Raw genomic sequence first — 22,793 nt, 5'->3', positions numbered from 1 at the left:
GCACCTGCTGCCTGCATGCTTGCAAGAGGTTTTCTGGTGGCTTTTAATTTTTTTTAAAAAGATTGATTTATTTTATTTTAACGGCAGAGTTACAGAGAGGCAGAGGCAGAGAGAGAGAGAGAGAGAGAGAGAGAGAGAGTCTTCCATTTGCTGTTTCACTCCCCAGTTGGCTGCAACAGCCAGAGCTGAGCTGATCTGAAGCCAGGAGCCAGGATCTTCTTCTGGGTCTCCCACATGGGTGCAGGGGCCCGAGAACTTGGCCCATCTTCTACTGCTTCCTCTGGACATAGCAATCAGCTGGATCAGAAGTGGAGCAGCCAGGACTCGAACCGGCACCCATATGGGATGCCAGCACTGCAGCCGGCGGCTTCACCCACTGTGCCACAGCACCGGCCCCTAGCGGCTTTTTATTAGGGGTCTGCCATGCATTCTGAGAGGCGAGGTATGGGGTCTTCATCCCGGAGGCTCAACAACTTTCGTTCCACATACACCGCTGCCTCCCTCCCCTGTGCTGCGACTCCCTTGAGCTGAGGGCAGCCCGTGGTCTGTGTCAATTACGGCTCCAGGCACAGAGCACGCGGAGTCATGGTGCCATCTAGTGGTCAGCAGTGGCAACGTCCTGAAGAGCCTGGAGTTCAATCCAGGTCTCCCAAGTGGATGGGAGAGACCCAAGTACTTGAGGCACCACCACTGCCTCCCTGTGCCCATTCGCTGCACCCAGGCACCTCTAACATGGAATGCGGGCACCCACCCTGATTCTGAGAATGTGACTGAGGTCAGGGCCCTGAGCCTCACACGGGGCAACTGTCCCGCCTCCATTAAGCTCTGTGTAGACGTGGACTTGGTCTCCTGCTGTGTCCCCTCGGAGGGGAATGTGATCAGCCAGAAACAGGGACGGGCGTTCTCACACAGGCTGCAGTGTGGACGAGCCCTGGCGGCGCTGCCCTCAGTGGATAAAGCCACACACAAAAATGCCGTGTGATTCCGTGTCATGACGTGCCCAGAGTGCAGTGGGTTAAGCTGCAGCCCGGGGCGCTGGCATTCCACGAGTGCTGGTTCAAGTCCCGGCTCTTCCACTTCAAATCCAGCTTCCTGCTAATGTGCCTAGGACAGCAGTGGGAGGTGGTGGGAGTTTTTGGGCCCCTGCTACCTACACGGGAGACCTCAATGGAGTTCCAGACCTCTGGATTTAGCTTGGCCCAGCCCTGACCACTGCGGCCATTTGGGGAGTGAACTAGATCTCTTTCTTTGTCTATTTCTCCCTCTCACCTTTACTCTCCCTTTCAAATAAATGAATCTTAAAAAAAGGTAAGGGGCTGGTATTTTGGCCGAGTGGTTAAGCACCCACTGGGGATGCCAACATCCCATACATAAACGAGTGCCTGGGTTTGAGTCTCAGCTCCACTTCTTTTTTTACTTTATTTATTTTTAAAGATTTATTTATTTATTTGAAAGGCTGAGTTACAAAGAGGCAGAGGCAGAGGGAGAAAGAGAGAGAGAGAGAGGGAGGGAGGGAGGGAGGGAGAGAGAGGGAGAGAGAGGTCTTCCATCTACTGATTTACTCCCCTAGTGACCACAACAGCCTGAGCTGCGCCGATGTGAAGCCAGGGGCCAGGAGCATCTTCTGGGTCTCCCACGTGAGTGCAGGGGCCCAAGGACTCGGACCATCTTCTACTGCTTTCCCAGGCCATAGCAGAGAGCTGGGTTGGAAGTGGAGCAGCCGGGACTTGAACTGGCGCCCATATGGGATGCCGTTGCTACAGGCGGTGGCTTTACCCACTTTACCACAGGCACTGGCATCCCCAGCTCCACTTCTGATTTCATCTTCCTGTTAATGCACACCCTGGGTGGCGGCAGACAATAGCTCAAGTGATCAAGTCCCTGCCACGTCCGTCAGAAACCGGGACTGAGTTCCCAGCCCCCAGCCCCCAGCTTTGGTCCTGGCCCCATCCTGACCACTGTGGCCATTTAGGAAGGAAGTCAATCAGTTAACGGGAGCTCTCAAATAAGAGCACAGTCACTCGACAAAGGATGCTGTGCAGCCTCGGGATTTGCGGTCTCTCCTCCGAGAAATGCTACAGGCCTGTGTGTCAAGAACCCTTTCTCCGGAGGGCATCTGGGGTTGTTCCCTGTTCCCTTCCTTATGCCTCTGACTTTTCCATCTGTACCTCAAACTCTAAGCCATGGATTCAGAGTGGGAGTTGGCAGGCTGTGGCCCCTAGGCCAGAGCTGGCTTGCATTTTCTGAAAAGATTTATTTTATTTATTTGAAAGGTAGAGTTACAGAGAAAGGGAGAGATGAGAGAGAAAGAGAGAGAGATCTTTCATTCTCCACATGGCCATAATGGCCAGGGCTGGGCCAGGTCAAAGCTAGGCGCTTCCTTTGGGTCTCCCACATGGGTGGCAGGGGCCCAAGCACTTGGGCCATCCTCTGCTGCTTTCCCAGGCATGTTAGCAGGGGTGCTGGATCGGAAGTGGAGCAGCCAGGATTTGAACTGGTGTTCATATGGGATGCTGATACTGTAGGCAGCAGCTTAACCCACCGTGCCACAGCGCCAGCCCCTACATATTTTCATACATAAAGATTTACACACACGCAAATAGCAAAGTGCATGCGCAGGGCCAATTAAGGCCGATTAGGACTTGCAGTCCCTGTTATGCTCAGCAGGGTCATCTACTCACTGAACCATGCCAGATGTGAGTGTTGTGACCCAGTGGCTTAAGCCGCCACTCGGGACACCAGCATCCCACAACAAGAGTGCCGGGGTTAGCGTCCCACCTCTGTCTGATCCAGTTTCTTGTTCATGAGCACTCTGGGAGGCAGCAGATGATGGCTCAACTACTTGGGTCCCTGATACTCATGTGGGAGACCTGGATGGAGTTCCTGGCTCCTGCTTGGCCGAGGCCAGGATGGAAGATCCCTGTCTCTCTGCCTTTCAATAAATTAAAAAAAAAAAAAACAAACCACTATCCATTCAGGGAGGCCCAAGCATGACTGTCTACAGCAGTAGGGCGGGCCATTTTCCAAGCCACAAGTCCCCAATGCAGCAAGGGCAAGGCCAGAGGTTGTGGCTGTGAACGCCAGGGTGGGTGAACAGTGCCTGTCCGTCCCCCCGTAGTCCTGGTGGCTCTCACAGATGATTGATCCCATCTGTTAGAGACATGAGGGTCACAACTCGTGCACGTTGGCAGCGTTTGAATGCAATCAGAGCCACTTGTTTTAGTGCACCTTGCCCTTCTGATCGAGTCACATCACCAGATGTCTGCTTTTGTCTCTCTCTGCACTACGAGTTGGGGTGTTTGTGTGTGTGGAGGGACTGGGGTGTCCTGCTGGGAGTCCCAGGTTCATATATTGTCTGTGTTAGGGCACCACTTCCCCCTAACACCACTGTGTCCACAGGGCTCAGGGCCCATCAGGACAGATACGCCCCTTCAGTATCTCGGTATGGCTGATGGACACAGGGGCTCCATGCGCTCTGAGTGTCACCAAATCGCCTCCAGCCCAAGTTGCTCAGAGGAGCTTTATTGTGACGAGGGAGACGATGGGAAGGCAGTTCCCTACAGAAGCTGCCTCCGTGAGGCGGCCTGCAAAGGCTGGGGCACGTGTAGGCTGTAGACAAGGGGCAGCAGGAGGGCCCCTTCTGCTTGAAATGTTCATCTTCATACACTGTTAAGTCCAAAGACAGGGCTCAGGCTCCTTTCTGGCAGCTCCTTTCTGGCAGCTTGTTTGAGGAGGTCGTGGGAATGTTCTGAAAGACCAACTCCAGGGGCTCAACTGTCACTCTTTCCTTTTTTAAGATTTATTTATTTGAAAGGAGGGGTATATCTTCCATCTGCTGGTTCACTCCCCCAAATGGCTGCAACACCTGGGGCTGGTCCAGGCTGAAGCCAGGAGCCAGGGAACCCCAACTGGGCCTCCCACGTGGGTGGCAGGGGCTCAAGGACTTGGGCCATCTTCTGCTGCCTTTCCCTGCACATTAGCAGGGAGGTGGATCAGAAGTGGAGCAGCTGGGACTCAAACCGGCACTCCAATATGGGATACCTGCATCACCTCTGTGGGGCTGTGGCTTCCCTTCCCAGTGGGCAGTATGGAGGGGCCTCCTCTTGGATACAAGCCAAATGGTAAGGAGAGATCCTTACAGAGCAGCCTCGCCAGCGCTGGTCAGCGAAGGCAAGCTTCTAGAAACATCTGCTTTGATGCTATGCCCATCTTCCCTGTATGTACTGGGTACCTGCCAGGGTGCTCCCAATTCCCCACCAGGGACTTCATGGCAAGGTGTAAGGATGTGGCTACCTTGGTGCTCTGCCGTGACTGCTGCAGTCTCTGACAGACGTATCTGCTACAGGAGGCCAATCCAGGAAGTAAGAGCGTTCACTTGGAGGTAATACTGCTTGCAACTCTGGTATTTTATTTCTGTTGTCACACAGCGGGTTACGGAGGGAAGGCACTCCAGGAGCCCGTCTGAGGACACAAAGGCCCTTTTTATCTTCCCTTCCCCTGGTCGGTGACCTCCACACTCATCGGGGAACAAGACAATGGACATCCTCCAAAGGCTCTCCACTCTCATCCCTTCCCAGTGGGTAGAAGTGCTCTGAGCTTTGGGCAAGGCTTGCACGGGCTGGAAGAAGGAGCAGCTTGGATCCAGGAGCTCGTGAGGAGTGACTATGCCTGTCTCCTGGGCAGCCCAGGAAGTGGCTCCCGAGACCTCCTGTCAGTGTCAGGGCTTGCTCCCCAGGGGGAAATTCCTGCTGGGCGGGGGTGGGGCTGCACACAGGAGCTCTGCCACATCCATCGCGTTCACTGGGTCCACGTCCCTCACCTCCATGTCCCCAGCCCCCAGCAGACCGCCGGGCACGTAGTACGTGCTCAGCAGGTGTTTGTTGAACTGGAGGGCAAAGGGCTTCTCCTTGCCGTGCAGTCTCCGGTGCTCCAGGAGGTGTGCGCTCCAGCTGAACATCTGCCCACGGTCGTTGCGTTTCAAAGACTTCTCTCCGGAATGAACTTTCTGGTGCTTGGTAAGACAGTGGTTCTGGCTGAAGGCCTTGCCGCACTCGCGACACTTGTAGGGCCGCTCGCCGGTGTGGACCCGCTGGTGCACGATGAGCGACGAGTGGCAGCTGAAGGCCTTCCAGCACTGGCTGCAGTCGAAGGGCTTCTCGCCCGTGTGGACCCGCTGGTGCACGAGGAGGTACGAGTGGGAGCTGAAGGCCTTGCCGCACTCGTTGCACTTGAATGGCTTCTCGCCGGTGTGGACCCGCTGGTGCACGAGGAGGTACGAGTGGCAGCTGAAGCCCTTCCCGCAGTCTGTGCACTTGAATGGCTTCTCGCCCGTGTGGATCCGCTGGTGGAGGGTGAGGCGGGACCGGTGATTGAAGGCCTTCTCGCACTCGTTGCACTTGAACGGCTTGTCTCCGCTGTGGATCTTCTCGTGCACGGTGAGGGAGGAGTGACAGGTGAAGGCCTTGCCGCACTGGTTGCACTTGTAGGGCTTCTCGCCGGTGTGGATCCGGTGGTGCCGGGTCAGGTGCGTGCGCTGGTTGAAGGCCTTGCCGCACTCGCCGCACTTGTAGGGCTTCTCGCCGGTGTGCACGCGCAGGTGCATGTTGAGCAGGGAGCTGCAGCTGAAGGCCTTCTCGCAGGCACTGCACTTGTAGGGTCGCTCGCCCGTGTGGACCCGCTGGTGCACGTTGAGAGATGAGTGGCAGCTGAAGGCCTTCCCGCACTCGCTGCAGACAAAGGGCTTCTCGCCGCTGTGTACCCGCTGGTGTTCGATGAGGCTGGTGCTCCAGGGGAAGGCCTTGCCGCACTCGCGGCACTTGTAGGCCTTCTCCCGGCCGTGCCAGCGCCGATGCAGCGTGAGCGACGCGCTCTGGGGGAATGCCTTCCCGCACTCGTCGCACACGAAGATGCCGTGCTGCCTGCACGCCTGTGGGGACTCCCCTTGCTCACTTGACTTCCACGAGTTTTCCCCTGCGTGTGTTCTCCCGGGGGCCTTGGCGACGCCCTCGGCGGATGCGACATCCCTGAGGTATGTGTTGGGACAACGTCCCCCTGTGGGGTTGCTCGGCTCAGGGGGGACGGTGCACCCGAGGGGGGAGCCCTCCTTCGACGTGTCGTGGCCCCGACGGTGCTCCTCAGGGGAGACGTCCTCATCGGCGGCGGGTGTGCGCTCCCATAACACAGCCTTGCTTCCCCACACAGCATCTGCTGGGTCTGCCCAGGCCCACGTCTCCCCGGGGCTGGCACCGTGGAGGCTGGGCCTCGCTGGCTGCACGGTGATCGGCTCCTGGAACGCTTCTCCTTGGCAAGCAGCCCGCCGCTGCGGGGGTTCCTCCTCCTCCACCTCAGGCCGAGGCGTCCCTTCTGTAGGGAACGGAACGTGGGATTTTCTGAGTGGGGCTCTGGAGTTCAGATTTGAGTCTCCCTGCCTCTTGGGTGGGAAGATTAGGGGTGATCTCGAGACTTCTTGTGTTATCCCAGTTTTTTTTTTTTTGTTTTTTTTTTTTTGTTTTTTTTTTTTTTAGTATAAACATGTATTAGTCAAACAAAAAATATTATTTGAAAAAGGGTAGTTATGGGGAAGAGGATGAAGGGGGCAGTGGAAGTGGAAGCCAGCGCAGGAAGTTGCGGCTGTGGCCGCCACTGCAGGTTCCTGGGCTGGGGGTGCGGAAGAGAGAGGGAAGGGAGCAGAGGAAGGGGAAGGAGGAGGGGTCTGCCTCTTCCCTGTCCGCCCATGTGTTCAGCTCCGCTCAGCACAGCAGGCCTGCACGCACTGATCTTGGCTCTACGTTCACCTGCTCGTTGGCCTGCCTTTCCCACACAAAGGTGTGTTTCTGGGGCAGGTGTTTGCCTTAGTGGTTAAGCCGCCCCCTGGGCTGCCTACATCCCAGTCAGAACACACGGGTTCACGTCCTGGCTCTGGAAGGCAGGAGGTGATGGCTCACTGCTGTTGGGTCTGTGCCATCCATGTGGGAGTTCCTGGCTCCTGGCTTTGGCGTGGCCCAGCCATGGCTGTTGAGGGCATTTTGGTGAGTTGAACCAGCACAGGGAAGGTCGGTCTCTCTCTCTGTGACTTATTAAAAAAAGTAGAAAATAAAAATAAACGTGTTTCTCATTACTTTTGAAGTATTTATTTTTTTTATTTGAAAGGCTGAATGAGAGTGGGGGAGGTAGAGAGACAGGGATCTTCCATCTGTTGATTCACTCCCCAGATGGCTGCAAAGCCAGAAGCCAGGAACTCCAGGTGGGTGAGAGGGACTCAGTTACTTGAGTCACCATCCGCGGCCTCCCAGGTGCATTAGCAGGAGGCTGGACTGGAAGTGGAGTAGCCAGGACTTGAGCCAAGCACTCTGATGTGGGATGTGGGCGTCCTGAGTGGTGGCTTAACCCGCTGTGCTACAATGCCCACCCCAAAATGTGTGTTTCTCAAGTTTTCCAGATACCACCCACAAGCAGCATCTAGAGTCCACTAAATTAACTGAAATTCATTAGTTATTAACTGATGAGCCAACTAAAGCAAAGTCTCTGTTAGAGAAGAAAAATAGGCCATGTTAACCCCCTGCTCAGGACTCGTCCATAACCCGCCCCCCCCCCCCCCCTTCACTCAAGGAGAGCCAGTGTTTCTGCCAAGTGGTCCTCACTGACCCTGACTTTGACCCTGAGCAGTGTGGCCTGTCCCACGTCTCCCCGCCTCCTCTTCTTAGTTAGAGAAGCCCTGGCCCCAGTTCCTCACACATCCAGCAGAAGGTGGGGCTTTTGGTGGTCTTAGTCACTACTGTATTCCCAGATCAGGAGCTGGCACACAAGCAGTGTTCAGTACGTGAGGGAGGGAGCGAGGCAGGGTGGTGGGACTACGGACAGAAAGTGGAAGCCACAACCTGGACACCCACAGAGGAAGCATGGAGGGGGTGCCAGGCACCCTTTCACCTGTGTCACTGCTCACCTGGACAAGCCCCTCCAGGCACTTCCCTCTGCACACGCCATGGCTCCTCGCCTCGTTCCAGATGAGAGATCACATCTGGCTTGCAGACCAGGGGCCCTGATCAAGGGGAAGAAAGCAGCAGGGCTAGGAGCTGCCCACACAGGACCAGCCCTGTAGATGGGGACAAGACACTGTGAAGTGGGCACTGCTGACAGGACACAGGAAGCCCTCTGGGTGTCTCGCATGTGGACTCCTAGTCACAGTACATGCTCTGAAACCCCAGGGACACCCTGCCTTCATTACCTGAGGGCATCTCTGTGTGGGCTGAGCCCCAAGTCCTCGCAGCCCCACCTGCCTCCCGACCAACCGTCCTCCTATGTTCCCCAGTCACAGCTCCCAGCGAGATGGCGCCGTGGGGACTGCCGGAGTGGCCGAGGCGCAAGCCCAAGGTGGTGAGTCACTGCTGTGTCTGGCACCAGGGCTGACGCTGACAGGGTGTTTGGTGGGAGAAAGCCGAGAGCAGACACCAGCCCTAGGGGGAGCATCTTACCAAGGGCGAGAAGGTTCTGGTAGTTCTCCAGCATCACGTCCCAGTACAGGGCTCGCTGAGGGGAATCCAGCTGACTCCACTCCTCCTGGGTGAAGTCCACGGCCACGTCCTTGAAGGTCACCGATTCCTGCAATGACACAGCTGCTCACTCGCTCAGGTCAGGAGTGGCCACAGTTCCAAGGGAGTTCACTTCAGCAGCACTTCTCCCAGGGGAGGAAGGTTGTATGGCAGACACTGAGCAGGATGGGACTGCGGGCCCAGGAGGCGTGGGGTGCAGAGAAGTGGCACGTCCCCACTCCCTGGCCCAGCTTTGTGCGCTGGCAGAGTTAGGCTGAATGGATGCTGAGGTACCCTGGCACCTGTCCAGGGCCTGCCTATGGCTGCTGTGACAGGTCCTGGGTGGGATCAAGAATTGAAAACTTAGAAAACATGAAAGAATAGTACAAAGAACCCAGCAGCTCTACTGTGAGCTGACTGTGGCCACAGGATTCAAACCCAGACTCAAAACCATTATGTTATCGGCAAGTTCTGGGTCTCAGGGGGTCCGCAGTGAGAAGCCACTAGGTGTTCTCACCTGACCAGCCTCTACTCCTTCCTCACACCTCCCACTCGCCCTGCTCCAACATAATGAAATGTGTGGGATGTGGCTAATGCAGTACTTAGACATGTACAGCACGGAATGCTATGTGAAAGAAGAAAAACAATGTCAATATCTGAGTTTCAACCTGAAGAAACCAAAGTATATAAAGGAAGACAATAACAAGGACCAGACATCAATGAAACAGAAGGCCAAGAAGTAACGAAAAAAAAAAAAAATCAAATAAGCCAAAAGATGATTCTTTGAAAAGATCAATAAAATTGACAAATATTAACTGTTATGACTCAGTCATTGTACTCCTAGGTGTTTTCTGATGAGAACTGAAAACACAGGTTGAGTGCGCTCAAACATTTCTAGCAGGACTCCTGAGCACATGGAAGTTTAAACCCCCATGTTGTAAGTCAATGGCACTAGGAGGGTGAGAACTTGCTCCAGTTCTGGAGTTGAGAGCTGGGCCCTTTGGGAGGTGACTGGATTGGATCAGTCGTTAGGGCAGTCTCATGAGACACAGGCAGAGACAGCTGCGCACTCTCTGACTCTTCGATGATCTGCATCACCTTGGGACTCCAAGGCCATCAGCTGAACCAGTGGGGGCCGCCTGATCTCGGACTATGAACCTCCAGAACCATGAGGCCTAACAAATCTTTATAAAGGTACTTACATGCAGTAGTGAAAAACCGACCAATATAATCAACCTACATGTCAACCGGCTGGTGCAAGGATAAGCAAACTGTAGAGTAGTTTCATGATGGTGTTATGGACTGAATTGTGTAGTGCCCCCAATGTACACGTGCAAGTCCTGAGCCCCGAGTACTGGACTGTTTTGGACACAGGCTCTTTAAGCAGGTAATTGAATTAGAATAAACACATTAGGGTGGGCCCTGTGCCAATATCACTGGTGTCCTCATGAGGAGATTCGGGCACAGAGCCATGTGAAAAAAAGACCATGTGAAGACACAGTGCAAAGACAGCCATTTAAAAGCCAAGAAGGGCGGTCTTCAAGAAACCTACTCTGCTGACACCTTCGTCCCAGACTTGTACCTCCGGGACCATGGGAAAATGCATTTCCGTTGTCTATGGGACTTTGTTACGGCAGTCTCTGTGAACAGATCCAAATAAACCTGAGCGTTACAAAGGTGGAGTAACCTACTGAGCCATGCAGCAACACGGATGAAGTCGAAGCATGGTGCGAACTCAAACAAGTCAGAAACGAAATGCGTGCTGAAATCCGCATGAAAGTCTTAACAAGGCAAAACTGTAGCGGCTACCAAGGGGCAGGGGGAGAAGGCTGAGGGGCTTCTGAGGGAACTTTCCAGGGAAGGGCAATGTTCTATCCATCATGGTTATGGCGCTGCTTACACAACTGTGTGTGTTTGTCAAAACTCACCAAATCATGTAAAGACTGGAGAATCTATGTTGTATATAAACTGTAGTTCGATAAGCCAGACCCCGCCCCCAACAAAAAGAGAAAACAAAACAAAAAAACAAGAAACCAGTGTTTGTCAGCGACATGAGAAGGTGGAGATGGGACCACCTGCTGAGAGCACGCGCGTAAGTGAGGCAGACAGGATGACGGTGGCGCCGTTGGCCGATGGAAAGAGCAGTCAGCTGGAATCTAAAGCTCCAGACCCATTGGAATATGATGCTGGTTGGAGGGTGTGAGAGGTTACATAGCTTCAGTGTGTGTGTGTGTGAGAGAGAGAGAGAGAGAGAAAGAGAGCGAGCGAGCGAGCAAGAGGAGTACAGGGTCTGTGCCCAAAGCAGGCCCTCCTTGGGGTATCTCCAACCCACTAGGAGAAGCTCATGTCCACTGTGTCTTCATTCTCCAGGAAGAGGAGCACAGCGCTCAAGGGGTGTGGGAATCCCATGTGGTGTGGGCATGGAACCGGAAGAGAAGCCAGAACAGACCTTGGCAATGTCCCGGGAGACCAGACCACCTGAACTAGGCAGGAGTAAATGAGACTGCCGGGAGAGAAGGCCAAAGGCGAAGGGTGCTCAGGAGACGGGGGACGAGATATTGAGAGATCTGACATGCTGATGCTTTCGGTGTAGCACACATGCCCAAGTAGGTCCTGGCAGCTGACCAGAGCCTGTGCTGACTCGGGCCGGAAGTGATTCACAAGGGCTCATCTCCAGCGCGCACTGGGTGGGAGTGGCCTCCGAACTTTTCCACTGGAGCTGTTCCTGGTGCTCTCCGCTTCCTGAAGAGCCCACAGCTGCTTCCCAGGTGAGGGTCTGGGGCTGACTGAAGACCCAGGGCTGGGGAAGGACTGTGTCGTAAAGAAGGAAGACATGACAGCCACTCACCTCAGACCTGGCTTCCAGGAGACCCCAACCCAATTCATCCTCTGGATGCTCTTTGAGGGGAAGGGCAGGGTTCTGAGAGCACAGAGCTGGGGAAGGAAAAAAAAGGAGTCAAGGGTGGGCTGTTGTGCTGATGGGCACCCCCTTCTGGTAGTCAGGAATCAGGGAGGAGACGGGAACCAGCCAGCGCTCCCGTGTACGACAGTCTGACCAACACCAGCGTTTATGTCTCTGGTCTCTGTGTCACTGCCGTGCCCTCCCGCCCACGCGCATGCTTGGGAAAGTGGAACAGGTGACTGCACACGATGAAAAAGCAGGGGCCTTCTCTGGGAAGCCGTCCGGCTCTCAAATGCAACCTTCAGACCCACGGGCTGACAGAGAGGCTGTACCTGTCTCCTCAGGCTCCAGGGCCGAGGTCTCCATGGCGCCCCTGGGCGGCGGCCCCGAGGGGGTGGGCAGCCCTAGAGGAGCGAGTCCCGCTTCTGCGGCTGGCTCGGGGTCGGCGGCCTCGCAGGGTCGCCGCGCGCTCGCGGCTGCACCCTCGCACGCCCGGAGCCTCCCGCCGGCGCCCACTCTCCCACCGCCCCGGCCTCGCTCCCCGGCCCCTCGCACACACGCCCCTTCTTCCCCGTCACATTCCGCGGGGCGAGCCGCGCTGCAGCGCAAGGGCCAGGCCTCGGGTTCCTCCGCCCAGGGACAGCGAGCGCGGAAACTCGGCCACACACAGGAAGCGGGACGGACTGACGGCCGGGAGAGCTGACCAGCCTTTCACAAAAGGACAGAAACCTCCACAAAGAGCAGCCCGCTGGCCGCGCGGGGCAACGCGCCTGCGCAAGCCAGACGTGAACTACACCTCCCGGGAGCCTTTGCGCCGCGCAGGCGTCGGGCTGTAGTTGACTGCGCCGGGACCTCAGCGCTGCCCTGGAGGCCTGGCCCGGCGGGTGAGTGGCACAGCCTTCTGGGAAATGTAGTTCCGGGCCACCCGCCGCCTTCCTTGTGGTGAGGGAGGCCAGGTAGCTCCACAGGGGCGGGCAGAGAGCATTGCGTGGTGGTTTAAGGGCGTGGGGGAAGCGGGTCCGGGAAGGACCATGTTATAGAATTGTCCTGCCCTTCCTCCACATCTCCAGATGAAGTCGGGTGGTCTCCAGCTACATCTCTGCAGGAAAGGCCTAGGCCCCTCGCCCTCGGGGTCCCTCACCCTAGCGAGCCTGGACTGCAGAGGCACCCAAGCCCCTTGGGAAGGAGCCTGTGGTCACGTCTGCTTCCCGACGGGGCAGGCTACCCTGACTGTAGCGCACGCTCGGACTCTGGGAGAGTGGTGGCGGCCCAGCCTTAACACCGGGCTGAGATTACTGCGCCCGGTTACCCTGCGCCAACCACTTGCCAGTGGCGCTACCAGGCCCCGGCATGTATTGTCAGGCAGAAGGCTCACCACACCAGCTCCTGGTTTGGTGATTGTTGGGGGAAAAAGGACCCCCCCACACCCCTCTTTTCTGCTCAAAATAATTTTTTTTTCCAGAGGCCTCTTGTACAGGAACTCTTCACCCCTGGTTATCTGGGGAGACTTCTAGGACGACATCCTGCTTTGTCTGCACCCCAACCCAGGGAACGTCTGTCCTGGCTGGTGAATAATTTCCCCCTGGCTGGTGCATATAACCGCAAAAGCAAAACGCTGTTGCTAGGTTGCTTGTGGGGAAATGTGGAAGCAGGAAAAAGTCGAAGGGTTTGTACTATCTTATCAAGGAACTTACTGTCCCGTTGGCATCATTAAGACAAACAGATCAAGGGAGCAGCATACAGTCTGGAAAAAGAACCACACAACATAGTTAATATCCCATCGAGGTGCCAGTGGGTTTCTATGGTAACAGGAAAGTTTTGTCAACAAGAAGTTTTATTCCTGTATTTCATAATAAACACAGAAATTAATTTGAGATGGATCATGGGTCTTAAACACTAGAAGCATAAACAATTTATTAAGTACACAAAAGGCAGTATTCATTAAAAACCTGGTAAGTTGGACCTCATCAGAAACCAAACTCATTAAAACATTATATTAAACATTTAAAAAACTTTTAAAAATTTATTTATTTTTTGACAGGCAGAGTGGACAGTGAGAGAGAGACAGAGAGAAAGGTCTTCCTTTGCCGTTGGTTCACCCTACAATGGCCGCTGCAGCCTGAGCGCTGTGGCCGGCACACCACGCTGATCCGAAGGCAGGAGCCAGGTGCTTCTCCTGGTCTCCCATGCGGGTGCAGGGCCCAAGCATTTGGGCCATCCTCCACTGCACTCCCTGGCCACAGCAGAGAGCTGGCCTGGAAGAGGGGCAACTGGGACAGAATCCGGTTCCCTGACTGGGACTAGAACCCGGTGTGCCAGCGCCACAGGTGGAGGATTAGACTATTGAGCTGCAGCACCGGCCTAGAACATATTAAACATTAAAACAGGTGGGTGTTTGGCCTAGTGGCTAAGATGCCTGCATCCCAAATTGGGGTACCTGGGTTTGGGTTCTGGCTCCAGCTCCCCACTCCAGCTTCCTTTTTTTTTTTTTTTTAAGATTTATTTATTTATTTTCAAGTCAGAGTTACACAGAGGAGAGGCAGAGTGAGAGAGAGAAAGAGGTCTTCCATCTGATGGTTTACTCCACAGTTGGCTGCAATGGCTGGAGCTGCACTGATATGAAGCCAGGAGCCAGGAGCTTCTTCCGGGTCTCCCACATGGGTGCAGGGGCCAAAGGACTTGGGCCATCTTCTTCTGCTTTCCCAGGCCATAGCATAGAGCTGGATCGGAAGTGGTGCAGCCGGGTCTCAAACCACAGCCATATGGGATGCCGGTGCTTCAGGCCAGGGTGTTAACCCACTGCGCCACAGCGCTGGCCCCTCCAGCTTCCTTCTGATGCAGACCCTGGGAGGCAGCAGGTGATGGCTGAAGCACCTGGGTCCCTGGCACCCATGTGGGAGACCCAGATTGAGTTCCAGGCTCTCAGCTCTGGCCTGACCCAGGCCTGGCCATTGCAGGCATTTGGGGGAGTGAACAAACAGTGGAGAGGAGCTGTCTGTGTGTTACTCAAAAAACAAATAAACAAAAAACCTAAAAAAAAAATTAAAATCATTGTGAGCCAGGATCAGAGCTAATTCTCTCTCTCTCCTGGATGTTTTCGGCATGACCAAGGCAGATCCCTCACTGCTGGCGATTCACTGCTCGTGGTTACAGAACACCTCTACTTGGCTTTGGTTCTTGAATGATGAGGATTGGGAGACTGTGTGCTTGTCAGCTCCCATGAAGCTTCTTCTTCAAGGTGTATCAGTCAGCTTTGCATCACCATAGCAACGATACCTGAGAGGGCCACTTAGGAGGAAAGGTCATTTTTGGATTGCAGGTTTGGAGGTTCACAGTCCAAGCCTGGTTTTTCCCCATGAGCCTGGTGTCTGCTGAGGGCAGTGGGTGGTGGAACACATGTGGAGGGAGGATCCCGTGGTGGGCCAGGAAGCAGGGAGGGAACAGCTGGGCTGAGCTCGGCTTTTTTTTTTTTTTAATTTTTTTTTGACAGGCAGAGTGGATAGTGAGAGACAGAGAGACAGAGAGAAAGAGAGAAAGGTCTTCCTTTTTGCCATTGGTTCACCCTCCAATGGCTGCCGCGGCCGGTGCATCTTGCTGATCCGAAGCCAGGAGCCAGGTGCTTCTCCTGGTCTCCCATGCGGGTGCAGGGCCCAAGGACTTGGGCCATCCTCCACTGCCTTCCCGGGCCACAGCAGAGAGCTGGCCTGGAAGAGGGGCAACCGGGATAGAATCCGGCGCCCAAACTGACTAGAACCTGGTGTGCCGGCACTGCAAGGCAGAGGATTAGCCTGTTAAGCCACGGTGCCGGCCCTGAACTCGGCTTTTATAACCAGGTCTCTCGGGAGTACTACCTTCCAAGGAAACACCCCCAAGGACCCAAAGACCTCCTCCTGGGATTTGTAGGTGTCATAATTAGATCCATCCTAGATCCACTAACCATTAACATAAGCCTTTGGGGAGCAACCCCAGCACCTGGGCCTTTGTGGGGACACCCACCTTGCTAGCAGTCACAGATGCATTTTGCACTGGGTTAAGACTCAGTGGAAATATCACCCACCCCCTCAGCCTCCTGATGTGTGGGCGGGCCTGGGAAGTGCTGTGGAGCTGGGGCTCAGTTAGGAGCCTAGCGGCTAATTGGGAGGCCCACAGGAAAAGAGGAGAGGAAAGGAGCTCTGTTCACAGGGATCAGGAACCACAGGAACCTGGGTGGGAGGGACGGCCATGCCAGTTCCCAGGCAACAGCCCCTCAGCCAATGCGTAGCTCTCCACTGTTTGACTCCAGATCAAAGCCAATGTGCACGGGGCTAGCTCTTGGTGCCGCGGTTAAGTCACTACTTGGGGCGGCCACATAAGCCTGGCCTGAGTCCCGGCTACTCTGCTATCTATCCAGCTTTCTGCTAACGCACAGCCTGGGAAGCAGCAGACGATGGCCGAAGTCCTTGCTACCCACGAGGGAGAACTGGATGGAGTTCTGGGCTCCTGGCTTTAGGCCTGGCTCTGCCTTGTTTGTTTGAATATTTGGAGAGTGAATCAGTTGGATGGAAGATCTCGCTCCATCTGTCTCTCTGCCGTTCAAATGAAATGAAAATGATTTTTTAAAAGTTTTCTTAAAATTGTATTTTAAAACAGCCATCTTGTGTTGGACCTCTCAGTTGTAGAGATGCCCACTTGCTCGAGAGGACGCCCAAAAATCCAGACTCCAGACCAGTTGATGCAAAAAGCATGAGGTATTTATTGTACGTTTGCGCAAACGGGCCCCCACCTAAGGCGGTGAGGAGCCCTGAGCAGCAGTTTCACACAGGTTATATAGTCAACAAATTAGCATATGGGATTGGCCGGTTCGGAGGGACAATTAGCATACCGGAGAATGCTGAGGAGAGTGCTGAGGGAACCAGCTGAAGAGAATGCTGAGGAGAGTGCTGAGGGAACCAGCTGAGGAGAATGCTGAGGAGAGTGCTGAGGCTCTCCGAAGGGGGAGTGGCAGCTCTGCTCTGGGCATGCCTAGAGGTTCTCTAAAGGGGATAGACTTTTCCTTCCCAGAGAACGTGCCCGCTGGACCCTGGGGAACATCTAACCTCTTAAGAAGCCCCTGATATCTGCCCAGGCCTAGTTTCTTGTCCCTCTCCCCCATAAGGGTCCTTCACTTGCACACTCTAGTTTAAATAGCATTTACCTGGGGCCAGCGCTGTGGCATAGTGTGTAAAGCTGCCGCCTACAGTGCCAGCAACCCATTTGGGCACCGGTTCAAGTCCCAGCTGCTCCACTTCCAATCCAGCTCTTGGCTATGGCCTGGAAAAGTAGTAAAAGATGGCCTGAGACCTCGGGCCCTTGCACCGGCGTGGGAGTCCCAGAAAAAACTCCTGGCTCCTGATCAGCCTAGCTCCCGCCATTGCAGCCAATTGGGGAGTGAACCAGTGGATGGAAGACCTCTCTCTGTCTCTCTGCCTCTCTTTCTCTCTCTGTGTAACTCTGACTTTCAAATAAATAAATAAATCTTTTAAAAAATAAATAGCATTTACCTAAAATATTTTCTTCATATCAATTCTTTTTCCGTTATGTCTATGTACAAAACTCAGTAAAATGGTCCTGATTTGAGCAAACTTTAAAAGATTTATTTATTTTATTTGAAAGGCAGAATTACTGAGAGGCCGAGGCAAAAAGAGATGAGAAGGAGAGAGAGAGAGAGAGAGAGAGAGAGAGAGAGAGAGAGGTCTTCCATCCATTGGTTCACTCCCCAGATGGAGGCAACGGCCAGAGCTGGGCCGATCCGAAGCCAGGAGCCAGGAGCTTCTGCCAGGTCTCCCCTGTGAGTGCAGGGGTCCAAGGACTTGGGCCATCCTCCACTGCTTTCCCAGGCCATAGCAGAGAGCCGGATCAGAAATGGAGCAGCCGGGACTCGAACTGGCATCCATATGGGATGCTGGCATTGCAGGCAGCAGCTTTACCTGCTATGCCACAGCGCTGGCCCCTGAGCAAACTTTTTAAAAAATTGTTAGTTCTTGAGTTTTATGTGGAAAAACTGGTGTAATGAGGCTTTGGTACCTGTAAGGCAAGTTTGCTCTGAGCAATACCTAGCTGTAGGCTGCACTTCATTAATGCTAACCTGATCAGCATCCTTACTTAGTACTCTTATGCCATAAGCAACACAGACCCAAAACTTGTGATATCTGTATCTTCTCACCAGCAAGCAATTAACCAGTTCAGCTGTGGACACCAGATGGTTGTCCCCTAATCCAGTTCTGGAGGGGGCATCAGATCCCACAAGGTGAGGGCTCAGTCTTCAATACTGCCCCCTCCCCATGCCAGCTTGTCCCATGTTGTTTTACCCATGGCCTCTGAAGGCCAGTGGGCAACAACTCAGGGTTTCCACAGTGCCTCCTCAGGTTTGATTGATTGGGTTGAGTGGCTAGCAAAACCCAGGGAAACAGTCCCACTGACTGGTTTACCATAAAGAATTTACAGAATACCCAGGTATTTACAGAATACCCAGGAAGAGATGCGTAGGGCGAGGGTTGGACGACCTCCATGTGTCCAGCCATCTGGAAGCTCTCTGAACCCTGGACTTTTGGGTTTGAATGGCGACCTCATTGCATAGCACAGACTGAAGCACAGACGACCATGGAGAAAGGTGATTGGACAAAAGGGTCTGATCTGATACCAGTAGATCGAGTGGGTAACTCAGCAAAGCCCATCTATTAAAGAGTCTTCCCGGCCTCTTGGTGCGGTGGTCACTCCTCCTGGGTATGGGGAAGGAACCCCCTCTGAAATGAAGCGGTTCTCAGGCAGGAGACAGCAGAAGCCGAGAAAAGCAAATTCCGAAGCTCTTATCGTGGCCTCATCCATTTCTCTTTGTCTCCATCTTTGCTTCCCTTATCCTCAACCTTGAAGTGGCAGACAGATAAGGACTAATTGGAGAAACTGAGAGAAGTTCCCACCTGAACAGTTAAGATAGCAGCCAAACAGACCTGACTGCTCAGACTGGTTGATTGACAGATCACTTGTTAAGAAGTTGGAAGTTTGAGAAAACTTCCGCTTAGAAGCTTTATGTATAGCTATGGTAGTATCATTTAGAAGCTGTATATATAGATATGGTAATGGCCAGATGGCCTACATGTCAGGTGATCTCAGAATGACACTAAGGGCCCTTCACCCAATACCTAATCACCTCCATAAAGGTGTAGTCACCAACGCTTTAGGAGCTTTGGGTCTTTGCCTCGCTGGCCTATTCGTATTCTCTCAACGAATGCATTTTCTTTCCTATAGTAAACTTCTGCAGCTATCACTTGCTGTCTGTCTGAGCCTCGTCCAAGTCCTTGTCTGAGGTTCAATATTACCTGCTACACTACACGCCTTTCTACCCTTGACTCCAACAACATTATGACCTCTCAGGGCAGGTTACAGAATTTCTCTATGGCCAGCTCCAAGACAGAAAGGGGAGGTGGTGGCAAGATGAGAATTTCTATGACTCAGCTTGGGGAAGAGAAATTCTAGTTTCTATGGCCTGCCTTGGATAAGGAGTAAGGATCCAGGAATTATGGGTGAAAGCCACAATACCAAACTTCCAGATCTGGTTCCCAACACCTGTGTTCATTTGAAGAACTAACACTTCATGTGCTGCCTTGAAGCCTTTGAGCCTCACAGGGCCCCGGAAGCCTAACGAGGGTGCCCGGTGCTGACCCAGGCAAGGTTCTCTTCATGCTTTTCCTATCAGCTGGAGCCAGCTGCGCCTCCAACCTAAAGGGAGGTGCACTGCTCAGCACAGGAGTTACTCAACCAAAGCCACTCATTCACCCATGGGAACCAGAGAGAGCCACATCTAATTGCTACTAAAATGCTTGAGTCCAGTGGCCCCTATTGGTTCAGTCTGTTCCCCCATGCAACCCACATGTGATGTTGGAGAGTGTGTGGTGCCCTCTTGTCTGTCATCCAGCCAGTGGTGGCTTTTGAGTTACAGTGGGAGGCTCAGGATGCCTGTTCTTCCAATCCAGCTTCCTGCTAATGTGTCTGGTAGGCAGCAGATCACCCATGTGGGAGACCTGGATCGAGTTTCGGGTTCCTGACTCTGACCTGGCCCAGACCCAGCTATTGCAGGCATTTGGGGGTGAGTGACAGGTGATTAGAACACTGCGTTTGCTACACACATCATTCACTAGAGCACTGTCTTCAAAGAGCACTTCTGGGGGCCAGCACTGTGGCGCAGCAGGTTAACACCCTGGCCTGAAGTGCCAGCATCCTATATGGGTGGCAGTTCAAGACCCAGCTGCTCCACTTCCAATCCAGCTCTCTGCTATGGCCTGGGAAATCAGTAGAAGATGGCCCAAGTCCTTGGGGCCCTGTACCTGTGTGGGAGACCTGGAAGATGCTCCTGGCTCCTGGCTTTGGATCAGCGCAGCTCCGGCTGTTGCGGCCATCAGGGAAGTGAACCAGAGGATGGAAGACCTCTCTCTCTCTCTGCCTCTCCTTATCTCTGTGTGTAACTTTTTCAAATAAGATAAATCTTTTTAAAAATAATTGTTACTTTCACGGCTTTATTCATGATGTGTGTATTATTAAATACATAACATGAAATATTTTCCACAATTGGATTTATAGTTTCTTTTATTTATTGATGTTAAAGAATGCCAGCGATCACTTTGAAAGATTTCCCATATTAAGTAATTTTTGAATTCTCTCTAGTCTGAATTTTTTCACTGGTGCATTCTTAAAGTTTCTTTCTCATATGAATCCTCTGAGGTTGAGCAAGGTGTGCATTTACAGTGAAGGCCTTTGCATATTCCAAGTGTTTTTCTCCACTGTGCATCTTACAGTATTGAGTCAGATAAGCACTTTGGGCACAGATTTTGCCACACTCAATACACTGTGGGGTTTCTCTTCAGTATGAGTTCTCTGATGGTATGTACTTCTGTGGCAAGACGTGGCATTTTTTGCATTTGTATGGATATGGTTTTTCCAGGATGAATTTGCTGGTACTGGGTTATGTGTTGTGTTCCATCACAAAGCTTTTCCACATTGGTTACATTCTGCAGTATAGGTCCTTCCTCTTCTGTCAATAAACGATTGTCTATGGGTGTCGGTTTCCCTACATTCCACAGCTGCATAGGGCTTCCCTCCAGTGCGTGGTCTCAGATGGTAAGGAAGATGAATGCTGGGGTACAGACTTCTGCACATTCTTCACGCTCAGATGGTTTTTCTCCAGTGTGAGTCCTCTTACGCTGCATTCGAGATGAACTGTGAATACAGTTTTATGACGTCTGCTACGTTTGTAAGGTTTGTCTCCAGGATTAGTTTTCAGACGTAGAGTCAGTGGAATGCTCTGAATAAAGCCTTTACCATGTTGGTGACATTCACAGGCTTTCTCCCCAGTGTGAGTTTTCTGATGCAGAGAAAGATGTGAACTTTTGCTGTGCCAAATGCCTCCCCCCATGGATGACACTGATCAGATCGGATGTGGTGTGAGGCCTGTGCTTTGGCTGAAGGATTTCTCACATTCACCACACTCTTAATGGTTTTCTCCAGTGAGTTCTCTGGTGTAGAATAAGGGACGAGTCCCAGCTGAATGATTTTCCACAGGTGACATTCACATGGTCTCTCTCCTGGGTGACATCTCTCACGTTGCATAAGGTGTGTTTCCCTGCTGGAAGATTTCCCACAACTTTTGCATTTGAAGGGCTTTTCCCTAGTTCCAAACCTCTGACACTGCCTGAAGTCTGGACTAGCTCCACCATCGCTATTTTGGTGTTGAGTGAAAACTAAACCGCAGCTAAGCTATTGTCCACACTTCTCACAACTGGCATGGGGTTTTGATCATATAAATTTTCTGATAATTCTCTAGGCTACATGAAAAGCTCTTGTCATCATTGTCTTCTTTATGTACTATTCTCTCTAAAGGAAATTTGTTTTGAGTCACGAAATTTGACTGCAACTCTTATGTTCACAAATATTCTCTCAAGTCAAACTTTTCTTCCAGGCAACTGCCCATTGTGCTAAAATAGCTTTCTACACGGCTAAGAGGTTTGGGACTTTTTTCGTGGAGTGGAAGATTCCACTCCTTTTACCTCTGTTTGTTATTCTTTGAGAACACTCCTTAGACATTACTCACGTCAAATTTGACAAGATTCTGACTTGCAGATCTGGTCTCCCGGTCTGAACAAAATAAAAAATGGAGGCTATCTAGTCAGTTAGAGAGAGGAGATGTGTGAGGCAGCCCAAGTCACATGCAATATGCTACTATTGCTAAATTCTTTTGTTTATAAAAACTCTTTTTGAAAGAATTAGATCTGCCATCTACTGGTTCACTCCCTAAATGCCCATGGGGACTGTGCCAAGCTGAAGCCAGGAGCCAGGAGCTTCTTCCAGGACTTCCATGTGGGTGCAGGGCATTAGGCACTTGGGTCATCCTCCACTGCTTTCCTAGGCACATTGGCAGGGAGCTCCATTGGAAGTGGAATAGCTGGCACCCATTTGGGATGCCTGTGTCACAGGCAGAGGCCTAACCTGCTATGCCACAATACCAGCCCCACTTCTATTACTTTTACAGTGGCAGCATTTCCACGGATTTTTAAAAATTGAACTTTTGGCTGGTGCCACAGTTCACTAGGCTAATCCTCCACCTGCGGCGCTGGCACCCTGGGTTCTAGTCCCGGTTGGGGTGCTGGTTCTGTTCTAGTTGCTCCTCTTCCAGTCCAGCTCTCTGCTGTGGTCCGGGGGTGCAGTGGAGGATGGCCCAAGTCCTTGGACCCTGCACCTGCATGGGAGACTGGGAGGAGGTACCTGGATCCTGGCTTCAGATCGGCGCAGCACACTGGCCACTTGGAGGGTGAACCAATGGAAAAAAGGAAGACCTTTCTCTCTGTCTCTCTCTCTCATGTCTAAATCTGCCTGTCAAAAAAAATTGAACTTTTGAGGTAATTGTAGGCTTCCATGCAGTTGTAAGAAATACAACCCATGTTCCCCTTTTCTACTTTATTCCAGTTGTAACATCTTACAAAATGAAAGAACAATGTCAAAACCAGGATATTATCATGGAGAGAGTCATACTATCTTCTCAGACCATGCCTGAACAGCATCTGGTTGGAGGCACTAAGAAGGGTAAGACATTGGTCTGAACAGAGCCCCTATCAGAGTCACATAAATTCTGTTAAAATTGAAGAACAAACATCCAATTTCTGGCAAAGTTTGGGGGGAGGGAAGAAAGGTGACATCACTGATGCTCTACAAAAAGAAGGTTGGGGCACTGCTCCAAAGCTGCCCACAGTTTTGGAAATGGACAACTCATGATAAGAGGGGAAGAAACGATGCTCCAGGTGGAACACACAGTAAGCAGACCATCCACACCTGGAGCACACAGCAAGGAGACCATCCAC

General features: G+C 52.7%; 2 protein-coding genes across 3 annotated transcripts in view; one reads left to right on the top strand and one right to left on the bottom strand.

Moving 5' to 3' along the window:
• Positions 1-3,019: 3,019 nt before the first annotated feature.
• On the bottom strand, positions 3,020-12,179 carry ZNF74 (zinc finger protein 74). 2 transcript variants are annotated; one of them, XM_062182023.1, is made up of 5 exons: positions 11,763-12,179; positions 11,377-11,462; positions 8,472-8,598; positions 7,943-8,038; positions 3,020-6,363 (listed from the first exon to the last, which is right to left on the bottom strand). In XM_062182023.1, the coding sequence occupies exons 1-5, from the start codon at positions 11,794-11,796 to the stop codon at positions 4,718-4,720; spliced, it is 1,989 nt and encodes a 662-aa protein (XP_062038007.1). In that variant the 5' UTR covers positions 11,797-12,179; the 3' UTR covers positions 3,020-4,717. The 2 variants fall into 2 exon arrangements, with proteins under 2 accessions (XP_062038007.1, XP_062038008.1); XM_062182024.1 differs by lacking the exons at positions 11,377-11,462; positions 11,763-12,179 and adding an exon at positions 10,081-10,162.
• LOC133751858 (immunoglobulin iota chain-like) overlaps positions 11,240-22,793 on the top strand; it is a 23,728-nt gene continuing 12,174 nt past the window's right edge. Inside the window, exon 1 of the mRNA XM_062182026.1 lies at positions 11,240-11,296. The gene's annotated coding sequence lies outside the window, so the exon portion shown is untranslated. The remainder of the gene's footprint in view (positions 11,297-22,793) is intronic.

This window comes from Lepus europaeus, chromosome 23 (genome assembly GCF_033115175.1).
Source record: "Lepus europaeus isolate LE1 chromosome 23, mLepTim1.pri, whole genome shotgun sequence".
Lineage (NCBI taxonomy): Eukaryota > Metazoa > Chordata > Mammalia > Lagomorpha > Leporidae > Lepus > Lepus europaeus.
Note: the sequence above shows the minus strand (reverse complement) of the source record. Positions and strands in the feature narration are given on the sequence as shown.